Source organism: Aspergillus vadensis (genome assembly GCF_003184925.1).
Source record: "Aspergillus vadensis CBS 113365 unplaced genomic scaffold BO88scaffold_2, whole genome shotgun sequence".
Taxonomy (NCBI): Eukaryota; Fungi; Ascomycota; class Eurotiomycetes; order Eurotiales; family Aspergillaceae; genus Aspergillus; species Aspergillus vadensis.
In genome coordinates, this window is record NW_020292040.1 from 2,309,100 (window position 1) to 2,327,182 (window position 18,083).

Genomic DNA, 18,083 nt, shown 5'->3' on the forward strand with positions numbered 1-18,083 from the left:
TAGATTAGAGTGTAGTTAGCTGTTTTGAGTTATGTATATTGTATGTATGTTTGAGAAACTTAGCATGTAGATATCTATCTATCTATCTACCCAGTTACTCCTGTCTTTAGTTGCTAGAGCGTAGAGTGAGACGTGACCACACCCGCATCCATATACTACCAGTGACCCTGCCACAGCACCATACCACACAAACGTAGCAAACAATAGCCACTACTAACTAACTACTAACCCAGCTGCGAAAGCAGCTCCAATTTCCGAGTCAAACACATCAATATAGTATCGTCTAAACAACAACGTCAAAGCTACTAACCCCCGAAACGGTCAATCCCATCCAGAAGCCAATTAGCTCACAATTAACTAACTAGTAACTAGCTAATTAAACATGTAGTAAAGACTTAGGCTGACGCATAACCACCTGCGGTGAAAGAAAGAAACAAAACCACCGATGCAGCACAGCCCAGCCCTGCTTTGCCCCCCGATCCCGGAACAAGAACTACGAGCTAAGCTAAGCTACACAAAGCATCGAAGTAGCGGTTCTCGGGGCGCGCGGACGGACATATCTCACTAGTAACTAGTCGAGATCGGTCCACGAAAGCGAGACATAGACCAACTCCTAACCTTGGTTTGGAACACTTTAGGCAACATTTTTTCCGCTTGAGATGGATGATGGATGAATGCACTGCCACACCCGTACTCCATAATCCACTCCATAACGGGAGTGCCACAAAGCATGGACCAGTCATGTCGGCGATTGCGGAGACGGGCTAGTATCTACACGGTCAAAGGGTAACTAACTGCTAAGCAAGTGGACTAGTAGGATGATCAGCTAGGCTACTGTGTAAGTAGGTTTTGTTGTTGTTGTTGTTGCTCCAAACGGGTGAGATTTTAGTTTTAGCTCATCGGCCCAGCGAACGAGCAAACGAACGCGCTAATTCTATGCTTGCTTCTGTCGGTCAGTTTTGCTCGGCCGGATTTTGATGATCTGTGCCTTATTCCCCTAATCTTGTTCACCTAATTTCGGGGGGTCAGTCAATTGATTCATTCTATTTCAGTTACACAATTCCCTTCTTCTGAGTGATTGCTGATACGTGAGACTCAAGACATCCTCTTCGGATCTTGCAGAGGATGACTGGCTCACTTATATCCTCGCGCTCCCAGGGGGACCAGCCGGTGTCGTCTCAGACGACTCCGTCATGGTTCAAGGAGAAGATCACACCTGGATTGCTCTCCCTCTCCCGGCTTGCATCGGCGCATCCTATACACACAGTGGCTGCTGTCGCCTTGCTGGTTAGTTCCTTATATAGCAGTCTGTTGGAAGACAGTATATTCGACAAGACCAAGTCTGTGGCAAAGGCAGACTGGTCATCACTCACTGCCGGGAGTGGACGACTCTATGCGGGCCCCCAGAGCGACTGGAACTGGCAGGCGGAGGTTCCAAACGCTCCAGTTTCCAGCGATGTCGACCATACCGCGCTTCTGACTTTGATATTCCCGGAGAGGGCAGACACCTTCCACGAGTCCCCGGCCACGCCCCTGCTCCAGTTGCCGAGCAACCTCTCTGTCACGCCTTTGCCCTCGACATCCAAATCATTCAACACCAACTCCAAGGAACACGTTCATGCTTTCTCCCTCCCCTACAGCCAAGCATCCGACTTCCTGGCAATGGTCCAGGAAGTACCGAACGGCAGCCCAGGACATTGGATAATGAAAAATGCACGAGCACAAACGCAGAGCAGTCTGGCAGACCGAGCAAAAGATGCCTGGGCCAGCTTCGTGGACCTCCTCAAGAATGCCCAAACAGCGGATATCGCCATTATGCTGTTGGGGTATATCTTCATGCATATGACATTCGCATCGCTGTTCTTTTCCATGTATCGCATGGGCTCTAAATTCTGGCTTGCCACGAGTGTCTTGTTCTCATCCACATTTGCCTTCGTGCTTGGACTTTTCGTCACTGTGGAGCTTGGAGTACCCGTCAACATGGTCCTCCTCTCTGAAGGCTTGCCGTTTCTGGTGGTCATTGTTGGTTTTGAAAGGTATATTGGTCTAACACGGGCTATCCTAAAGCATGCCATAGATCGCCGCAGCCCCTCGGTTAACACACAATCCGCTATCGAGTCGGTCATCACTGACAAGGGATCAGAGATCGCTAAGGAATATGCGATAGAGATCGGGATTCTTGTATTGGGAGCTTTCTCTGGGGTGCAGGGAGGGCTACAGCAGTTCTGCTTCCTAGCCGCATGGACTTTGTTCTTTGACGCCATCCTTCTCTTCACATTCTACACGGCAATCGTCTGCATCAAGCTCGAAGTCAACCAGATCAAGGGGTACACCGATATGCGTAAGGCGCTGGAAGACGACGGTATCAGCTCCCAAACGGCCGAGGATGTGGCTAGGAGCAGCCCAAGAAAACCTCAAACGACGCTTTTCGGCAAGAGTGCGCATGTTCCTCGGTTCAAGGTCCTCATGGTAGGCGGGTTTCTCCTTGTCAACATTGCCAGCATGTGTATGGTTCCTTTCCGCAACACACACTCAGTTAAGGATCTGGCTCGCGGACTGGGTGGTATGGGTATGTCCCCACCAGTGGATCCCTTCAAGGTAGCCTCCCATGGGCTCAACGTGATCCTTGACAAGGCCAGGTCGAGCGGCCAAGATACAATTGTCACGGTCCTCGCCCCGGTCAAGTATGAGTTGCACAACGGCCTTCCCGGAATGGGGTCTTCCGACGACGATGAGGACATGGCTTTCAACCTTGATGGATACGGTATCGGCGGTCGTGTTGTAGGTGGCTTGCTCAAGAGCCTGGATGATCCGGTCTTTTGTAAGTGGGTGATTGCCGCCCTGGTGCTGAGTGTTGTCCTCAACAGCCACCTCTTCAGTGCAGCTAGACAGGGCGTAAAGAATACGCCAGAGCATTCCACTGAGTCAGAGAAGCCAGTCAATGTGATGTCTCGCAATTTACCATGCGAGTGCCAACGAGCTGTTGTTCCAACTAGCCCGGCAGCCGGGGGAGAATTAGCGATCAAGCGTACTCCAGAGGAAATGGAAATGATGCTTGCAGAGAAACGCGCCCATGAATTAACCGATGAGGAGGTTGTGGAGCTTTCTCTGCGCGGAAAAATCCCCGGCCATGCCTTGGAGAAGACCCTGAAGGACTTTACCCGCGCTGTTAAGGTTCGCCGCGCTGTCATTTCTCGCACCAAGGCCACGGCAGATATCACTAATGCTCTGGAACACTCCAAGCTCCCGTATGAGAACTATAACTGGTCTCGGGTGTTCGGTGCATGCTGTGAGAATGTTGTAGGCTACATGCCAGTCCCCGTTGGCTTTGCCGGGCCCTTGGTCATTGATGGAAGGAGCTACTTCATTCCTATGGCGACTACTGAAGGTGTCCTTGTCGCGAGCGCGAGTAGAGGAAGCAAGGCCATCAATGCTGGCGGCGGTGCTGTAACCATGTTAACAGCGGATGGAATGACCAGGGGTCCCTGTGTTAGCTTTCCAACCCTGGATCGCGCGGGTGCTGCTAAGATTTGGCTTGACTCCGAGGAAGGTCAGACGACAATGCAAAAGGCCTTCAATTCGACTACTCGCTTCGGGCGGCTCCAATCCATGACCACTGCGATTGCAGGCACTAACCTTTACATCCGTTTCAAATCTACTACCGGCGATGCTATGGGAATGAACATGATCTCCAAGGGCGTTGAGTACGCCCTGGAAGTGATGAAGTCTGCCGGATTTGAAGACATGAAGATCATACACTGAGTGGTAACTTCTGTGCCGACAAGAAGCCAGCAGCGATCAACTGGATTGAAGGACGTGGAAAGAGCGTTGTTGCAGAAGCCATTATTCCAGGAGATGTCGTGAAGAGCGTGTTGAAGTCTGATGTTGACTCCATGGTCGAGCTCTTTGTAGCTAAGAACATGATCGGATCGGCCATGGCTGGGTCTATAGGAGGATTCAACGCACATGCTGCTAATATGGTAGCAGCGATCTTTATTGCGACGGGGCAGGATCCGGCACAGGTTACCGAGAGTGCCAACTGTATCACCATCATGAAGAAGTAAGTCCAGCTTAGCTTGTATGCGAAAATGACTCTAATCATTTCCAGTCTTCACGGCTCGCTCCAGATCTCGGTCTCGATGCCTTCTATCGAAGTTGGTACACTAGGAGGTGGCACCATCCTGGAACCTCAAAGCGCCATGCTCGACAGTCTTGGAATTCGAGGATCGCATCCCACCGAACCGGGAGCGAACGCTCGGCAGCTTGCTCGCATCATCGCGGCAGCTACTTTAGCTGCGGAGTTGTCCCTCTGCGCCGCGCTGGCTGCTGGTCATCTGGTTAAGGCACACATGCAGCATAATCGTGCGCCTCCATCCGGTGGAAAATGAGGCCTAAACTCTGTACTTATATAATGTGATCAGCAGGTCTGTGATACGGGATAGATAAGTCTGAGTAGATAGACGGCAGACTAGCTGCGAAGTTAACGATAGGCGAGCATGGAAAAGGAAGATGATGATGATTGATGAGGATAGAACACGCTTATCAAGAATTGCAGACTAGTGCTGCTTCTCCGCAAAAATTCCAGACTAATGCAATGAGAAAGGTTCGTTCAAGTTAGGCGAAAAATCCTTCATTCGGTGATTGGGTCCCGATGATCAGAAGACCGGGCGATCGCTTTCTGAGTCGCAAAAGAAGAGGAAGCGGGAGAGCCTTTGGGAGGAGCAGGTGAGAGGAGGACAGCCGACGATTGGGGGAATGTCCAGTCAAGTAGTAACCTTGTTTCTTAGAGACACCTTACTAGTCCCAAGTTACACTTACTATGTAGTCCAACATCCTCGGTATTGACTTACTCTGAAAAAAGAGATTGTCTATCTATCTAAACTTTCCAGTTTGCATTTTTCTTACTGTTTTACTTTACCATGGTACGTCACAGTCATGCATGCATGGAAGTTAGGAAAGGAAAGCATGGGCGGTGAGACTGGATGTCCCAAACAGAGCGACCAGTGGGATACTTGGGATTATCGGGCGGCGTCAGCGGTGGTGTAAGTACCGTCCAAGTACCAGCTGTGGATGTCCCCAGAAAAAGTCACTGGGTAAATTTAAGGCCAAGAAACACCGCGTACGTAACGGCGAGTGGGCCGAAAAGCCTTGAAACAGACGTGATACAGTCAATACCTTCCCCTCATCGTAATTTGTATATATTATTTATTTTTCCCTTTCTTGAGATCGTCACTCTCTTCCTCGCTGCCCTCCCCCCTCGCCTGTTCCAACTTTCTCTCCAGACAAGCAATCCGGGCATTGAGCAATTTTTTGACCTTCTCAACTTCGGTGTGAGGTTTTGGTGGACAACTGTTTTGTTTGTTTACTACTTCAACAAGTCCCTATATCCGACGCAGGCTCGGCCCGGGAGACAGACAGACTTCAGCTGTATTAACTAAGTATACTCTTCATTTACCAAGGGTGTGTGCCGTGCTGAGCCCCGTCTCCCCCAACAGGGAATCATCTTCCACTCCCCCCCCAAAAAGCCTACCGATTAATCAATCCCAGGTACCCGCCGTGGAACCGCGGGTGGTGCTTCTGTCTCTCAAAATCGTCTCCAGTCTTTTCGACGAGTCTCAGCCCAGGTTGTCGGTCTCAACAGAAAATAAAAAAAGGGAACAGCAGCTGCGGCCAGCCCACTGCTGCCAGCCTGCCACTCACTCACTCCCAATCCAAGCCGTGGGCGGGAACCACTTTCGCCCGCTCTCGCTAGACCCGCGACGTACCTCCTTCGATCCCCATCGCTCTCGCTCCCTTCCCTCTCTCTCTCTTTCTTTCGGCCAGCTTGACGGTCGCCTTTCGATCTCCTTGCTTTTTCTCCTTCGCTCCTCCCTCTCGGAGACTTCTTTCCCCTCAATTGGTCACCACCCTCTTTTTCGCGGAATCAGTCGCTACTGCTGTTTGGGTCTGGAATCCCCGACCCCTTCCGTAAATTGCGTGTCTCGTCATGGCCAGAGACGCATCGTTGCCGGCTTCGCAGTCGGCCTCGGAGCTCAATGCCCGCATTTCCACCTCCAGCGGACATCACCGCCCAGCCGCCAAAGAAACCACGTTCCGGGAATGGATGCTGGCCAACCAGATCGGTATGAACCAATCATGCAGCTTCCGATAATAATTCAATGTTTTGTCCCGTCAATGCTCTGCAAAACAAATGACCAATTCCATGCGAAATGTGTGCGCTAACCAGAACCTTTCCGTATATAGGTATTTCGTTGACCATTCTTTCCATGCTACTGGCCGTTCACCACCTCTACCCTTCCTTGAATCCCTACACCACCCCGTTCTTCCAGCTTTCGTACTATCAGCCCGCCACCGGAGATTATGTGCAGGGATGGGACGACATCTACTTTATCGCCAGCTCCGCGATTGCGTTCATCGCTATCCGGGCAATTGTTATCGACTGGATGCTCCAGCCACTGGCGCAACGCTGCGGATTGAAACGGAAGGCCTCGCTCCGTCTGGCTGAGCAAGGCTGGCTCTGCCTATACTATGGGTTCTTCTGGTCCCTTGGCATGGTTCGTACTTGACATTGCGCTTATATGATCGGCGTGCTGACCGTGAGGATACAGTACATTTGGTCCAACTCATACTACTGGGGCGACTTCAGCGCCATCTGGGATCAGTGGCCCGCACGCAATGTGTCGGGTTTGATGAAATGGTATCTTCTGGTGCAATTGGCTTTCTGGGCGCAGATGCTTCTGGTTATCAACATTGAGGAGCGCCGGAAAGACCACTATCAGATGTTGACTCACCATGTCATCACCATCACACTCTTCGGATCGGCTTACATCTACGGCTTTTACAATGTCTCCAACGTGGTGCTCTCGCTCATGGACATTGTGGACCTCTTGTTACCGGTGTGTAGGAATTTGACCCTAGGTATGAAGACGTGAGCTAATTCGAAAACCAGGCGGCTAAAATCCTGAAATACTTGAAGTACGAGACCAGCTGCAACGTCGCTTTTGGTGTGTTCATGGTTACATGGCTCATCACGCGCCATATCTACTACCCGCAACTGTGCTGGTCCATCTACAAGGACGTCCCGGCCAGGATGGCGTACGGCTGCTACTCCGGTACCACTTCGGAAATGACTTCCACCAACGCATACCCCAACCGCTGGCGATACCTGCTTTATCCCTTCCAGGACATCAGCGGCCCAATTTGCATGAACCGCACCGTCAAATGGATTTTCCTTTCCTGCCTTTTGGCGCTGCAGGCCCTCTCGCTTATCTGGTTCACCATGGTCATCCGGGTTGCGGTCGGAGTCCTCCGCACTGGAAATGCCGAGGAGCCTCGCAGCGACGACGAAGAGGAGGAAGAAAATGTTTCGGGCAAGGATGGCCCCAATGGCACAGCTGTCCCGATCGATGGCTCTAGTGCGGACTGGCGCCGTGCCAATGGGTCGTCAAATGTACGGCCTCGTGGACGCGGCCGTGTTCGTCTTGGCGACCAGAGCGATCATAAAGCGCTACTCGGCCGGATCGGATGCGATAAACCGACCTAGACACACTTTAACGTCTTTGACTTTGCGTTTCTTTCTTTTACTAATGATATCATGGATGTGGATACGGACACGCTGAGATGCTGATGTCGATGATCATCAAGACATTACCAGCTAGAAACACGTGAAACGAACCAGCAAAGAAGTACAGTTCAGTTCGCATTGGGAAAAAAAGTTCTACCAGGCCTATCCGTTCTATATGTTTTCAATTTTCAGCAGGTGCTCATCTTGTCTTTGCGTTTGATACCATTGATCTTGATTGGTAGTGATTGTGGATTTTTCTCCCTTTTTCATTCCCTATTTTACTTTGCATCGAACTTACCCCACCTCACACATCACACCCCCACCTGATCTGTCAATAACGGCGTGCACAATGATCATTATGTTGTCTTATACTATGCTCTATGCTGCTGCTTGTCATTGCCTATCTTGCTCAAGTTATTTATCTAGATGATGATGATGTTGCTGGCCGATTGCATGCTTTGTTTGCCTTGATGCCCCTTCCATTTATTTGACTTGTGGAGAGTTCTTGTTCTTTCTTCTTGTGGTTTAGGGACGTAATACAAATACCCACTGGTTGATGGTTTTATTGTTATTTTTCCACTTTTTCATTTTTATGCAGTGTATGATAGCCTCAGCGAGAGATAGATACTTTACGATTTGCATCGTACAAAGTGACACAACTGCATCATATTACATGGTACTGGTAACATTGAACCGCATTGAATCTACTCTGTCATCCCTCCTTGCGCTGCATATGACATCAAAGATTTGCAATCAACTACTAGATGAATTAGATTAATAAGTCTTCCTCACAATCTACCCCTCATTACTACCCACCCACCATTCACAAACGAATAGAGGACCAGCCCTGTTGAAAGGGCTTTATATAGCCAGATCTTCTTAACACGATACACCATAGGCAATAAATAAGCAAGTAGTACCCAGTCCAATCCCATTCCATCCACTTATTTCATTCCATTTTCAATTTGCCGTGTGAAACGCCCAAAACACCATCCGTCTTCATTATTCCCAGTCATTCATTCATTAATCTGTGGTCTTTGTCTCGTTAAAAGCGTTAAGCCAGTCCATGGGTCCCCGTGTGCGCCAGTTCACATCCGTCCAGTAGTAGTATCCGGGTTTCCCTCTTTCGTGAAATAAACGCCGAGTATTAACTGAATGAAGTTGATGCAGTGCGAATGAACAACATACATATACGCCGTAAGGCAGAAGGATTGGCGAAAGGAGAGAAAAAAAATTAGAAATATTACTTAGGTAAAAACAGGTATATTTGTAGTATCGTCACCCACTTCGGGGGCTGCAATGGAGGATAAACTAAAGTTAAGGATATCTTCACGCATCTGGGCCTCGTTCCAGAAGTAGTCTGGTGAAGATGAGGATGAAGAAGGGGAGGCGTCTTCCTGGACATGAAGGAGACGTTTTCGTTGGCGGGCGGCCAGAGTTTCGGCGTCGATTTGGTCACACCCGAGTGCGCATTCTTGTTGAGTGACGATAAAGTCGATGAGGACTTGGCGGAGACGGTCCCAGATCGTGCCGTGGCGTTTCCATTCGAGGCGCTTGGCGACTCGGACCATGCGGGAAACTATCCAGCATCGGGCGCCGGTGTCTCCGCGGTGGTTCGGCGGGTAGCCGCCGTTGTTGAGGAAGAGCCAGAGGACGGATGTGATGCTAGGGTTGGTGAATGGATTCATGCTTCTGATTTCCATGCTTAGCCATTCCATGTAGGGGTCGAGGGAGGTTGAGTTTAGGTAGCATTCGTGAAGAGCGATGGCCAGGAAGAAGAGACAGGCCATGCAGGTGTATTCGTCGATGAAGCGAATATCTCGAATTCCATGATCGTAGTCAGGAAGCATCGTGAGAATGGTGTAGAGCTGCGTGCCGGGTGTGAAAGAGTTGATGCGCTTGGGCGGGGAATCGGGTATAAGAGTATAAGGAGCATCTAGGGCACAGCGTTCTAGTTCGCGGAGATGACGGAAGAATCGCAAAAAGTCTTCGCAGGCGCGAAAGGTTTCGCAGAGGCTCTCCGAGTCTTCTGCTGTAGTTGAGTCATGGGGTACTGCAAGGTGAATGGTCGGGTCCAGGAAGTCGAGAGGAGGAGTAACCGAGACAGCCCCGGTCCAGGGTAGAGAAGTGCTGACAATGGCCTTTGAGGCGCAACTAAAATCCACCCTGGAAACAGTTAACAAATCTCATTTGACACAGACAGCCACACAAAAATTACCAATACAGCACCTTCTCCAGGAAGGGGCTAGAGATCCGCATGCCTTGCATCCCTCCACGACTCCTAATCATCGATGCCAATCCTCTAAAATGCATTCGTTCTATGGATGCATCCTTGGACCATTTCTCCAAGGAGTCAGCTAAATCCTTGACAATGAAACGCAACTAGTCACAGTACCTCGATGACAGCCATTGTGGCAACAGCGTAGATAGTTCCGTCATACTGCCCAGTGGAGTCTGCTTGTATGCGCTCGTTCATCAACCGTAGCGCTCGCATCTTATGGGTCAAGCTTTGGACGGACTCAGCTTTTCCTTCCACACCTGCACGGTGCTTGGATGCAATGGCGAGCATGGCCTGGAACGGCAGGCCATCGTGCAAAGCAAACTGCCGAAATATCTCCATCATGGGGTTGTTCGCGATCGAGTCGGCAAACTTATACATCATAGATGGGTACGTGACCACAACTAACATACGTGTAAGCTCCAGTCGGGAAGTAAAGCGATATGCAGGGGTTTGAAGTGCGCATGCAACGTCTTAGGTTTAGGGATGACATATGCGGCGCAATATAACGTACAATGTTGGATCAATTCATGATCTGCATGGCTAACCGGAATTGGATAGCAGCTAAACGGGTCTCGAACGGAACCTTCTCCAGGAGTAACGAGGGGGTCTAAGGTTTTAACTGTAGGCTTCTGAGCAGCTAGTGAGGAATGAGGTACTCCCTCCTCGCGCTTGACCTTGTGTAATTTAGGAATGAGCAATCGCGAAGGTCCCTTGGCCTTTTCAGGCGGCGAGTGGTCCTCTTCGCTACTCGGCGAACCCTTTTCGGACTTGATAGCAGGATCATCTTGAATTTCCTCCGCCAGCGACGAGGAGGACTCGGGTACCTGGGCGTCAGATGGAGAGCGGGGGGTCCAACCACCGCCAGGTATACGAGCTGTCCCCAGTCGCGCGATGCTGTCCAAGCGCCGCTGATGCATGTACTGGCGCATGGCATGGCGGCGGACCTGGCGCTTGGACTCATGATCCGTGACTAGGACAAACTCGAAGTTCCTGGAGCCGGACTGCTGAGCGGGTCTGGCAGGCCGGTTTCTCGAAGGACCTGAACGGTCTTCTGCATGATGATTGTTGTGATCATTGGAATGGCGACGAGCAGGCGCAGGACCTGGGGCAGCGGCCACATTCACATTCTGAAACTTAATATCTGATGTATTAGAGCTAGTTCCGGGGTCGGGGTTACCCTCCTCCCCCATTATCTCATGATTTGGCCTGGCCCGGCAAACGCGTAGTACCGGTCAGGCCCGGGAATTGGGGACTGGGGACAAGAGCCGAAGGGTGGGGAAGACCAAACAGAGCGTCTTGTCTGTACTTGCTGCAGCTTTTCTTGGGCAGTGGAGCTATCCGAGGAGCCCGATGAGAATCGATAGGGCAAAAGCTTCAGAAACTAAGGCCGTGGCCGCAAGAGATGGCGCATAGCAGAGAATATCGTTGGACTGGCACAGAATGGCGAAACTCCAATGTTCGCCGTCAGCCCGATTTCCCCTTTGGGCTTTGCTTCCCCCACCCTCGTGCCCCCCACGTGATGATCTCCCGGATGACTCAGCTGCTGTCGGGTCACCGCTGCTTCTCTCAGTTGTGTTCTCCCTCTCTCCTGGACCACTGGAACAAAACAGTCTAGAAGGCACTCAAAGTATGGCTTTACTCTATCTCTAAAGTTAACATATTCTATAGAGAAGAAACCTAGGAACAGTGTTACCAAAGAAGCCTGAGATACATTGTATCCATCCTGAGTGTCTACTGGGAGGCGCCCAGGCACCTAAGAAATAAGCATTGCTACTCCACCTGCTTTAATTCATTCTGGATCCCCTCTTCCCCGTGGGGTAAATTGACTCCTACTATCATTACAAAGTAAGTAAGGTTGATTAGCTCTGGCGACCTTCTGATTTGATGGTCTGAACACACGTAATCCACGATCAGTGCCCTAGTGGCCTACTATTGACGGTATGGGTGTCTAGTGCGCCAATGGCCGATGCAGCTTGGCTAAGCTTCTGTCATCTTCTACTACTTCCCGCTAGGCTGACCAGCCCTACCTATATTGTAACTCTAAGCGAGTCAGCAATATCGTTAATTGTTGGCTCAGGGAAATATTAAATCACATAAACCCCACCTCATATACATCAAGTCACGTGCAGATTGTGTTATCCACTGTATACTCTCCGGAATACGAGAAAGTAATATAACGCCCAAATCCTAAATGGGAAGTTGTATGATTGGCTCCAGTTCCCGCTGGATATCTAGGCTGCGGGATGGGATATGTTATTGGTAACCGCAAGGTAATGTTTGTTTATTATACCACAGTCTCCATATCATAAACAAAAGTCCACCTGATTAAGGAATCAACCACCGTCCTCTCGATACTTCGCAAGAGCAGCCATAATGCCCTCACTCATTCCCTCCTCCTGCTGACTCGACTCCTGCATGCGACGGTCTTCGACGGCTTGTCTCCGTGCCTCTAGGCGGCCATCCTCAGCATCTGCTAGGATTGTTTCTGCGGCTGTGTCTTCATTTGTTTCCGAAGGATTGAAAGGCTTGTCTTCTTGGCCCTCCAACCCCAGTTGCATGACTTCCAGCGATCCCTCCGCGAGTTTTCCTCTTTGCCGACTCGACCCTAAAGCTTTCTCTTACTGTACTACACCACTGCTTGACCTTCTTCTCACCCCATCCAGGTACTGCACTAATCTGTTCAGGTTGCGCATTGACTGCGTTCTGCAGGCTTCCGAACGTAGATATCAAGCTAGCTGCATCTGATTTATTAATGCTCCGGGGTGTCGTGACGAACTCAACAAGAGATTCTTTATATGACTGGGCTTGTTGCGTGCGAATAGCAGTGGGTTGAGAGTTTTCAGAAGACTTGAACAGTTCAAGGTAGTGTGCAGCTTCAGGTGCAGACCAGCAAAGGATCAGCGTCATGTTGTTGACGATGGATGTTTTCGAAAGCTCCTTCAAGCTTTCCTCATGGTTTGGAATATCCACAATAACCAGGATAATCCGTAACAGATATTTTCCTGCTATGAGACGGATTCGCGAGTAGATATATTCGGGATGTAAGCGGTGATACTTCAAGGAAAGAAATAAAGCACAGGTGGTGTTTCCGACCACATAATCGGCTGGTATGTCTGCATATTCCCATGGCAGTAGTTTGATATGATTCAAGATCGGATTGCCTTTTTGTCGTGTTGACACGAGGATGGCAGATGGGCCAGACCTGCTGGGGAGTGCTTGTGGCTTAGGCTGTTGGACCTTAGATGATGGCTGCGGCGTCGAGGCACCAGAAGCTCGAGGCGTAGCCGATTCGGAACGTGCTACTGGGTCCATGCTGATTTCTTTGCCCCCAGTATCATCCGCTATTGGTTCGGAGGAGATAGAACGCTACTGCATCAGGTGCCTCGCAGAATATAAGCGAACGGGACCCTGGATGTTGTCATGCCACTTCGATTTACACCAATCCTTGGCAGTAGTAGGTGGGCCATACAAGGGTTCCCGATTGGTGATGATGATGTAGGTCACGTGGTAAGTACATCATGTGACTTGCGCAATTATCTTCTACATATGTGCCATGAGAAGAGGATTAGCGATGGTAGACAGGAGAATTGTAAAGTCATGATTTAGCAAGAGTCTCTGACTCCGTCATTTTAACATTGGGAAAGCATACGCTTCCGTCAGGTTTCGCATAGCACTATCTAGTTCAGTATGGCATATGCCATTGAGAATCACCAACCTCGTTCTGTGTATACGAGGAATATCTTCTATCTGCGAAAATAGCTATAGAATGCATGAAAGCAGACAAACATATCGAAAGGCAGACAAATAGCAAGAGCAAAGATCTAGACTGATATGTAACATGAAAGTAGATGGAGCACGGTGGAGACCCATTCCTCCTCACCGCCTGCAGACCCGCTTTTGCCTCCAAAAGTCAAAAATCGGCATCGGGATTTTTCTGCCGCTGATTCTGCTACAGAAAAAAAAGTTACTCAAAAACACCAATTAAGGCTGAGAGGAACGAGTCCAAGATGAGTTCCCCCGAAGCCAGCGAGATCAAGGGCAGCGCTGCCCCTGATACCAACATGGATATACAAACCGAGAAGCCAACACAGGAGACACCGGCCTCCAACCAGCCCAGGAGAGAGCTTTTCATCCGATCGCTTCCCGCCTCCACGACGACCGAGAGCCTGACGGAATATTTCTCGCAATCCTACGTTATCAAGCATGCCGTTGCTGTAACAGACCCTGAGACGAAACAATCGAAGGGATACGGTTTCGTGACGTTCGCGGATCTCGAAGACGCAAAGGCCGCGCTGGAGGAGTTCAATGGCTCTGTTTTCGAGGGCAAGAAGATCAAGGTTGAATACGCTCAACCGCGTCACCGTGTTGTTGATGAGAACCTTGGAAGGAGCAAGCCTTCGGCTGAAGCTCTTGAACAGAAGAAGAAGAGAGAGGATCAGAGGGCGGCCGCTCAGCCTAAGCTGATTGTTCGAAACTTGCCGTGGAGCATCAAGGAACCCGAAGACTTGGCGGTTCTCTTCCGCAGTTTCGGCAAGGTCAAATATGTTACCCTTCCCAAGAAGGGAAGCCAGTTGGCCGGTTTCGGTTTCGTTGTTTTGCGCGGAAAGAAGAACGCCGAGAAGGCCTTGCAGGCAGTGAACGGAAAGGAGGTGGACGGAAGAACACTCGCTGTCGATTGGGCTGTCGAGAAGAACGTCTGGGAGGATCTACAAAAGGACAACGAGGAAGAAGACAAGGATGTAAAGGAGGAATCAGAAGATGCTAACATGGAGGATGCCATCGAAGCAGAACTTGGCATTGATGAAGAAGCCCAATCTGACGAGGACGACGACATGGAAGACGGTAGCGACGTTGATGAGGATGAGGATGCCGAGGAGGACGAGGACGAGGATGAGGATGAGGGAGAGAAGGAAGACGAAAGGAACGCTTCGACTATTTTCATCAGAAACCTTCCGTTCACCTGCGACGATGATATGCTCTACGAACACTTCACCCAATTCGGTCCCCTTCGCTATGCCCGAATCGTCGTCGACCACGAAACCGAGCGTCCCCGTGGTACTGGTTTTGCTTGCTTCTGGAAGCCCGACGATGCAGCAGCCTGTGTGCGCGACGCCCCTAAACAACAAGATACCCTTGTCGCAGAGAAAGATAAGTCGAAGAAAGCCTCTACCGCCTACAAGCATTCCATTTTACAGAACGAAAACGCCGACCCCACCGGACGGTATACCTTGGAGGGTCGCGTACTACAAGTCGCCCGCGCAGTGAGCAAATCTCGCGCTTCACAGTTAGAGGAAGAGGGAGTGTCTCGCCGACTCGTCCGCGATACCGACAAGCGCCGCCTCTACCTGCTTTCTGAGGGTACCATCCCAACGAACTCCGCCCTTTACAAGAAGCTCTCGCCTTCAGAGATTAAGATGAGAGAAGACAGCTACAAGCAACGACAGAACTTCATCAAGAAGAACCCGGCCCTCCATCTCAGTTTGACGCGTTTGTCGATCCGTAATATCCCCCGTCACGTCACCACCAAAGATCTGAAACAGCTTGCTCGTCAAGCGATCGCCGGATTTGCAGAGGATGCGAAGAAGGGCCTGCGGCAACCTCTGTCCAAGGATGAATTGAACCGCGCGGCCGACATTATGAGAGAGGCAGAGCAGTTGCGGAAGAAGAAGGGTGTTGGTGTTGTGAGACAAGCGAAGATCGTTTTCGAAACCCGGGATGGTCACAAGGTTGGTGAGGAAAAGGCCGCGGGACGAAGCAGAGGTTACGGTTTCGTTGAATACTATACCCACCGCCACGCTCTAATGGCTCTCAGATGGCTCAATGGCCATGCTGTTGAGGCACCTGCGACTGGCTCGGAGGACAACAAGGAGAAGAAGAAGCGTCTGATCGTCGAGTTCGCCATTGAGAACGCCCAGGTTGTCAAGCGCCGACAGGAACAGCAGGCTAAGGCACGTACCTTCAAGAAGGGCAAGCAAGATGGTGAAGGTTCGGCTGATAAGGACGAGGGCAAGAATAACAAGGGAGGTCCCAATGGGAAGAAGAGAAAGCGCTCTGACAACAATGAAAAGGGCGCAAATGGGGAGGATGATGAGGAACAGAATAAGCTTGCAAAGCGGAATCGTATCATCGCGAAGAAGCGGATGCAGCGAAGATCTCGGAAGGGAAAGGCTTAAGGCCGGGTACATAGATAAAAGTCAATGCGGGTTATATATGGAGTAAATAGCTAATGATATCTGTCAACAAGCTCATTCATTGGTTTCTGGCGCTGTATTGTTCAATGCATCTGTCGTCGACAACAGTTTTGCATTGACAGTAGCTCGCGTAAAAGTAGAGTCCACGGGTATAATCCTTGCATTAGAGAAAGGTTGATTATCTCAAAACATCGCTGCTAATCATCTCCTCACTTCAGTAGTTCGTAGCATCCTGCACCTTTCCCACAATGTTGTAGCGTTTGCTGAAAAACGTGAACCATTCATCCAGGACGGTCTTCTCCTTGTCCTCCAGATCATACCAATCGGGTTTGCAATCCTCGGCTTTGAGCGACGAAGAGGCGAGGGCGCGGGAGGGGTCCTTTCCAGCAAAGACTAGTAAACATGTGTCAGTACACCAGTTCACAATCATGAAGCACAGATATAGGCAATGTATTCAAGGCATAATAGCTTACCGTGGTACTGTCCACTAGGACTGTATGCCTGATTCCGAGTCACATCGAAAACGATTCCCTTGATCGCAACCAAGGTGGGACGGTTAGGATCGGTACCTGGAAATTGTAATTTGTCAGTTTATGAAATTCTAACAGGTTTAAAGAATCCTTGGAGGTGTAGTGCCGAAAACTCACCATCGCATTTGGCCAGCTCCTCAACGGTTATGGGATCATATTTCGGGGGGTCAAGCTGGACGGGGATCTTGGGAGAGAAGCGCTTCGGCTCAGGCTCGTGCTCGACCATTGTGACGATTGTTGATTGTGCAGGTAGTCTTATTCGGTGGGTTTCTCGCTGGGAAGCTGTTGTTTTGCAGCAGGCGCTGTCGAAAGACGAGGTTCGTTGCCGGTTAAACAGGCGCGGGGCAGGCGGGGAGAGCTCGGAGCGGCGAAACCGTGGGTCGAGGTCTGGCAGCTACCGTCCGCGGCTCGGTGATGTTATCGTCAGTCCCCATCTCGTCTTCTCGGATGAGTAGTAAGTGTCCTTTACAATTACTTTCATTGGCTCTTGAGACATCGACTCCTTGATATCTTCTGGATATCCACTGCCCCTGAACTTAGGTGGTTTTAGACTTGCCTACTATCCAGGACCAGACTCTGTAGTTGCTCTGAATCATGCATGCAGGAAGTCAGTGATCTGTAAGAAACGTGATCGCAATAGTTTGGTTGGCAACTGAGCCCCCTTTCCGCATCTGTAGAGAATTGCCTACTCTGGAAGCCCCGTGATTGGCACCACTTCTGACGTCAAAGATGCCTGATGGCCAACTGTATCTATCATATAAGCAAGCATCACACGCGACATCCATCTTTGTCTATATGTGTTGCAAACCGTTGCATCTTGTGTATACAGAGCTGGATTATCCATTCTAATCCTCTTTGTCATCATACTTATCACGAGGAGTTTCTCGAAAAGCACGCAAAATGTCCACACAACAAAGTAGTCAACCGAGAGTCATCCAGACCCCATCCCTTGCTCGGGGCTCTCATGGCAATGATGCAGAAAGAGACCGCAGATCGATCTCGGAGGAATCCGATCTGTCGCATTACCTCCACTACGAAGACAATGATGGCTTTTTCCCTCCGGCCTGGCTAGGGAAGGCACCGCCTACTCAACATGGAGATGGTACGAAGGTTCTGGATAAAAATTCCCAAACTGAGATGCGAACATGATCAATGACACAAGATGTCCTCGCATGAATCGACTGTGACGTATGTTTTCAATAAGGGTTCTTTCTCACTGGCGTCATGGCGTGAACAGCTTTCCATATTCGTTGAAACTACGAGGTTCGGAAATGAATGGAAAATTGCCTAGAAAAAGCATCATGTCCGTCGAATCCGTTCTTCCTCTTTGGGTCTTGAAATCATACGGATACAAGTCGCCACAGGGAAGGCAGGAACAGAGACTCACATGGCTACAATTGCTATATCAAGGGGCGATTACAGGGGCGCTTGTTGGAACAAGGATTACTTAGTATTGTCATTCTAGTCAGTCTGGGATTAGTATCATGTACGGCCTAGATCGCGCCAGACCTATGGTG

The 18,083-nt window shown here is 50.1% G+C and overlaps 7 protein-coding genes across 7 annotated transcripts; 4 read left to right on the plus strand and 3 right to left on the minus strand.

Moving 5' to 3' along the window:
- Nucleotides 1-703: 703 nt before the first annotated feature.
- Nucleotides 704-4,388, plus strand: BO88DRAFT_432306 (3-hydroxy-3-methylglutaryl-coenzyme A reductase; the record flags this gene model as incomplete). Its single annotated transcript, XM_025709354.1, has 3 exons — nt 704-3,704; nt 3,743-4,060; nt 4,109-4,388. The coding sequence occupies exons 1-3, from the start codon at nt 1,126-1,128 to the stop codon at nt 4,386-4,388; spliced, it is 3,177 nt and encodes a 1,058-aa protein (XP_025567777.1). The 5' UTR covers nt 704-1,125.
- A 1,324-nt stretch (nt 4,389-5,712) lies between these two features.
- BO88DRAFT_110093 (putative longevity-assurance protein (LAC1)) lies at nt 5,713-7,832 on the plus strand. The gene is made up of 4 exons (XM_025701263.1): nt 5,713-6,122; nt 6,244-6,554; nt 6,609-6,896; nt 6,950-7,832. Exons 1-4 carry the CDS (start codon nt 5,987-5,989, stop codon nt 7,541-7,543), a joined length of 1,329 nt encoding a protein of 442 aa, XP_025567778.1. The 5' UTR covers nt 5,713-5,986; the 3' UTR covers nt 7,544-7,832.
- A 544-nt stretch (nt 7,833-8,376) lies between these two features.
- On the minus strand, nt 8,377-11,276 carry BO88DRAFT_380899 (uncharacterized protein). Its single transcript, XM_025704556.1, has 4 exons — nt 10,357-11,276; nt 9,960-10,246; nt 9,783-9,907; nt 8,377-9,730 (listed from the first exon to the last, which is right to left on the minus strand). The coding sequence occupies exons 1-4, from the start codon at nt 11,033-11,035 to the stop codon at nt 8,812-8,814; spliced, it is 2,010 nt and encodes a 669-aa protein (XP_025567779.1). The 5' UTR covers nt 11,036-11,276; the 3' UTR covers nt 8,377-8,811.
- A 792-nt stretch (nt 11,277-12,068) lies between these two features.
- Nucleotides 12,069-13,157, minus strand: BO88DRAFT_441070 (DNA repair protein RAD10; the record flags this gene model as incomplete). Its single annotated transcript, XM_025709848.1, has 2 exons — nt 12,069-12,342; nt 12,407-13,157. The coding sequence occupies 2 exons, from the start codon at nt 13,155-13,157 to the stop codon at nt 12,179-12,181; spliced, it is 915 nt and encodes a 304-aa protein (XP_025567780.1). The 3' UTR covers nt 12,069-12,178.
- Nucleotides 13,158-13,794: 637 nt separating this feature from the next.
- Nucleotides 13,795-16,204, plus strand: BO88DRAFT_401567 (mRNA-binding ribosome biosynthesis protein NOP4). The gene has a single exon (XM_025705874.1). The coding sequence runs from the start codon at nt 13,853-13,855 to the stop codon at nt 16,016-16,018; it is 2,166 nt and encodes a 721-aa protein (XP_025567781.1). The 5' UTR covers nt 13,795-13,852; the 3' UTR covers nt 16,019-16,204.
- Nucleotides 16,135-17,238, minus strand: BO88DRAFT_110140 (putative progesterone binding protein). The gene is made up of 3 exons (XM_025701264.1): nt 16,684-17,238; nt 16,510-16,605; nt 16,135-16,429 (listed from the first exon to the last, which is right to left on the minus strand). The coding sequence occupies exons 1-3, from the start codon at nt 16,790-16,792 to the stop codon at nt 16,251-16,253; spliced, it is 384 nt and encodes a 127-aa protein (XP_025567782.1). The 5' UTR covers nt 16,793-17,238; the 3' UTR covers nt 16,135-16,250.
- Nucleotides 17,239-17,466: 228 nt separating this feature from the next.
- On the plus strand, nt 17,467-18,031 carry BO88DRAFT_330441 (uncharacterized protein; the record flags this gene model as incomplete). The annotated part of the gene is made up of 2 exons (XM_025702635.1): nt 17,467-17,676; nt 17,858-18,031. 2 exons carry the CDS (start codon nt 17,467-17,469, stop codon nt 18,029-18,031), a joined length of 384 nt encoding a protein of 127 aa, XP_025567783.1.
- Nucleotides 18,032-18,083: the final 52 nt, after the last annotated feature.

Excerpts from the sequence above, each read along its gene's own strand:
- BO88DRAFT_110093 (XM_025701263.1), top strand. The coding sequence starts at position 5,987 with ATGGCCAGAGACGCATCGTTGCCGGCTTCGCAGTCGGCCTCGGAGCTC. Across the intron at positions 6,123-6,243 it reads GATGCTGGCCAACCAGATCG|GTATTTCGTTGACCATTCTT; the intron begins GTATGAACCAAT and ends TTCCGTATATAG. Across the intron at positions 6,555-6,608 it reads TCTTCTGGTCCCTTGGCATG|TACATTTGGTCCAACTCATA; the intron begins GTTCGTACTTGA and ends GTGAGGATACAG.
- BO88DRAFT_380899 (XM_025704556.1), bottom strand. The coding sequence starts at position 11,035 with ATGGGGGAGGAGGGTAACCCCGACCCCGGAACTAGCTCTAATACATCA. Across the intron at positions 9,908-9,959 it reads CCACAATGGCTGTCATCGAG|AAATGGTCCAAGGATGCATC; the intron begins GTACTGTGACTA and ends GACTCCTTGGAG. Across the intron at positions 9,731-9,782 it reads CTGGAGAAGGTGCTGTATTG|GGTGGATTTTAGTTGCGCCT; the intron begins GTAATTTTTGTG and ends AACTGTTTCCAG.
- BO88DRAFT_401567 (XM_025705874.1), top strand. The coding sequence starts at position 13,853 with ATGAGTTCCCCCGAAGCCAGCGAGATCAAGGGCAGCGCTGCCCCTGAT.
- BO88DRAFT_110140 (XM_025701264.1), bottom strand. The coding sequence starts at position 16,792 with ATGGTCGAGCACGAGCCTGAGCCGAAGCGCTTCTCTCCCAAGATCCCC. Across the intron at positions 16,606-16,683 it reads GGAGCTGGCCAAATGCGATG|GTACCGATCCTAACCGTCCC; the intron begins GTGAGTTTTCGG and ends TACAATTTCCAG. Across the intron at positions 16,430-16,509 it reads TCCTAGTGGACAGTACCACG|TCTTTGCTGGAAAGGACCCC; the intron begins GTAAGCTATTAT and ends CATGTTTACTAG.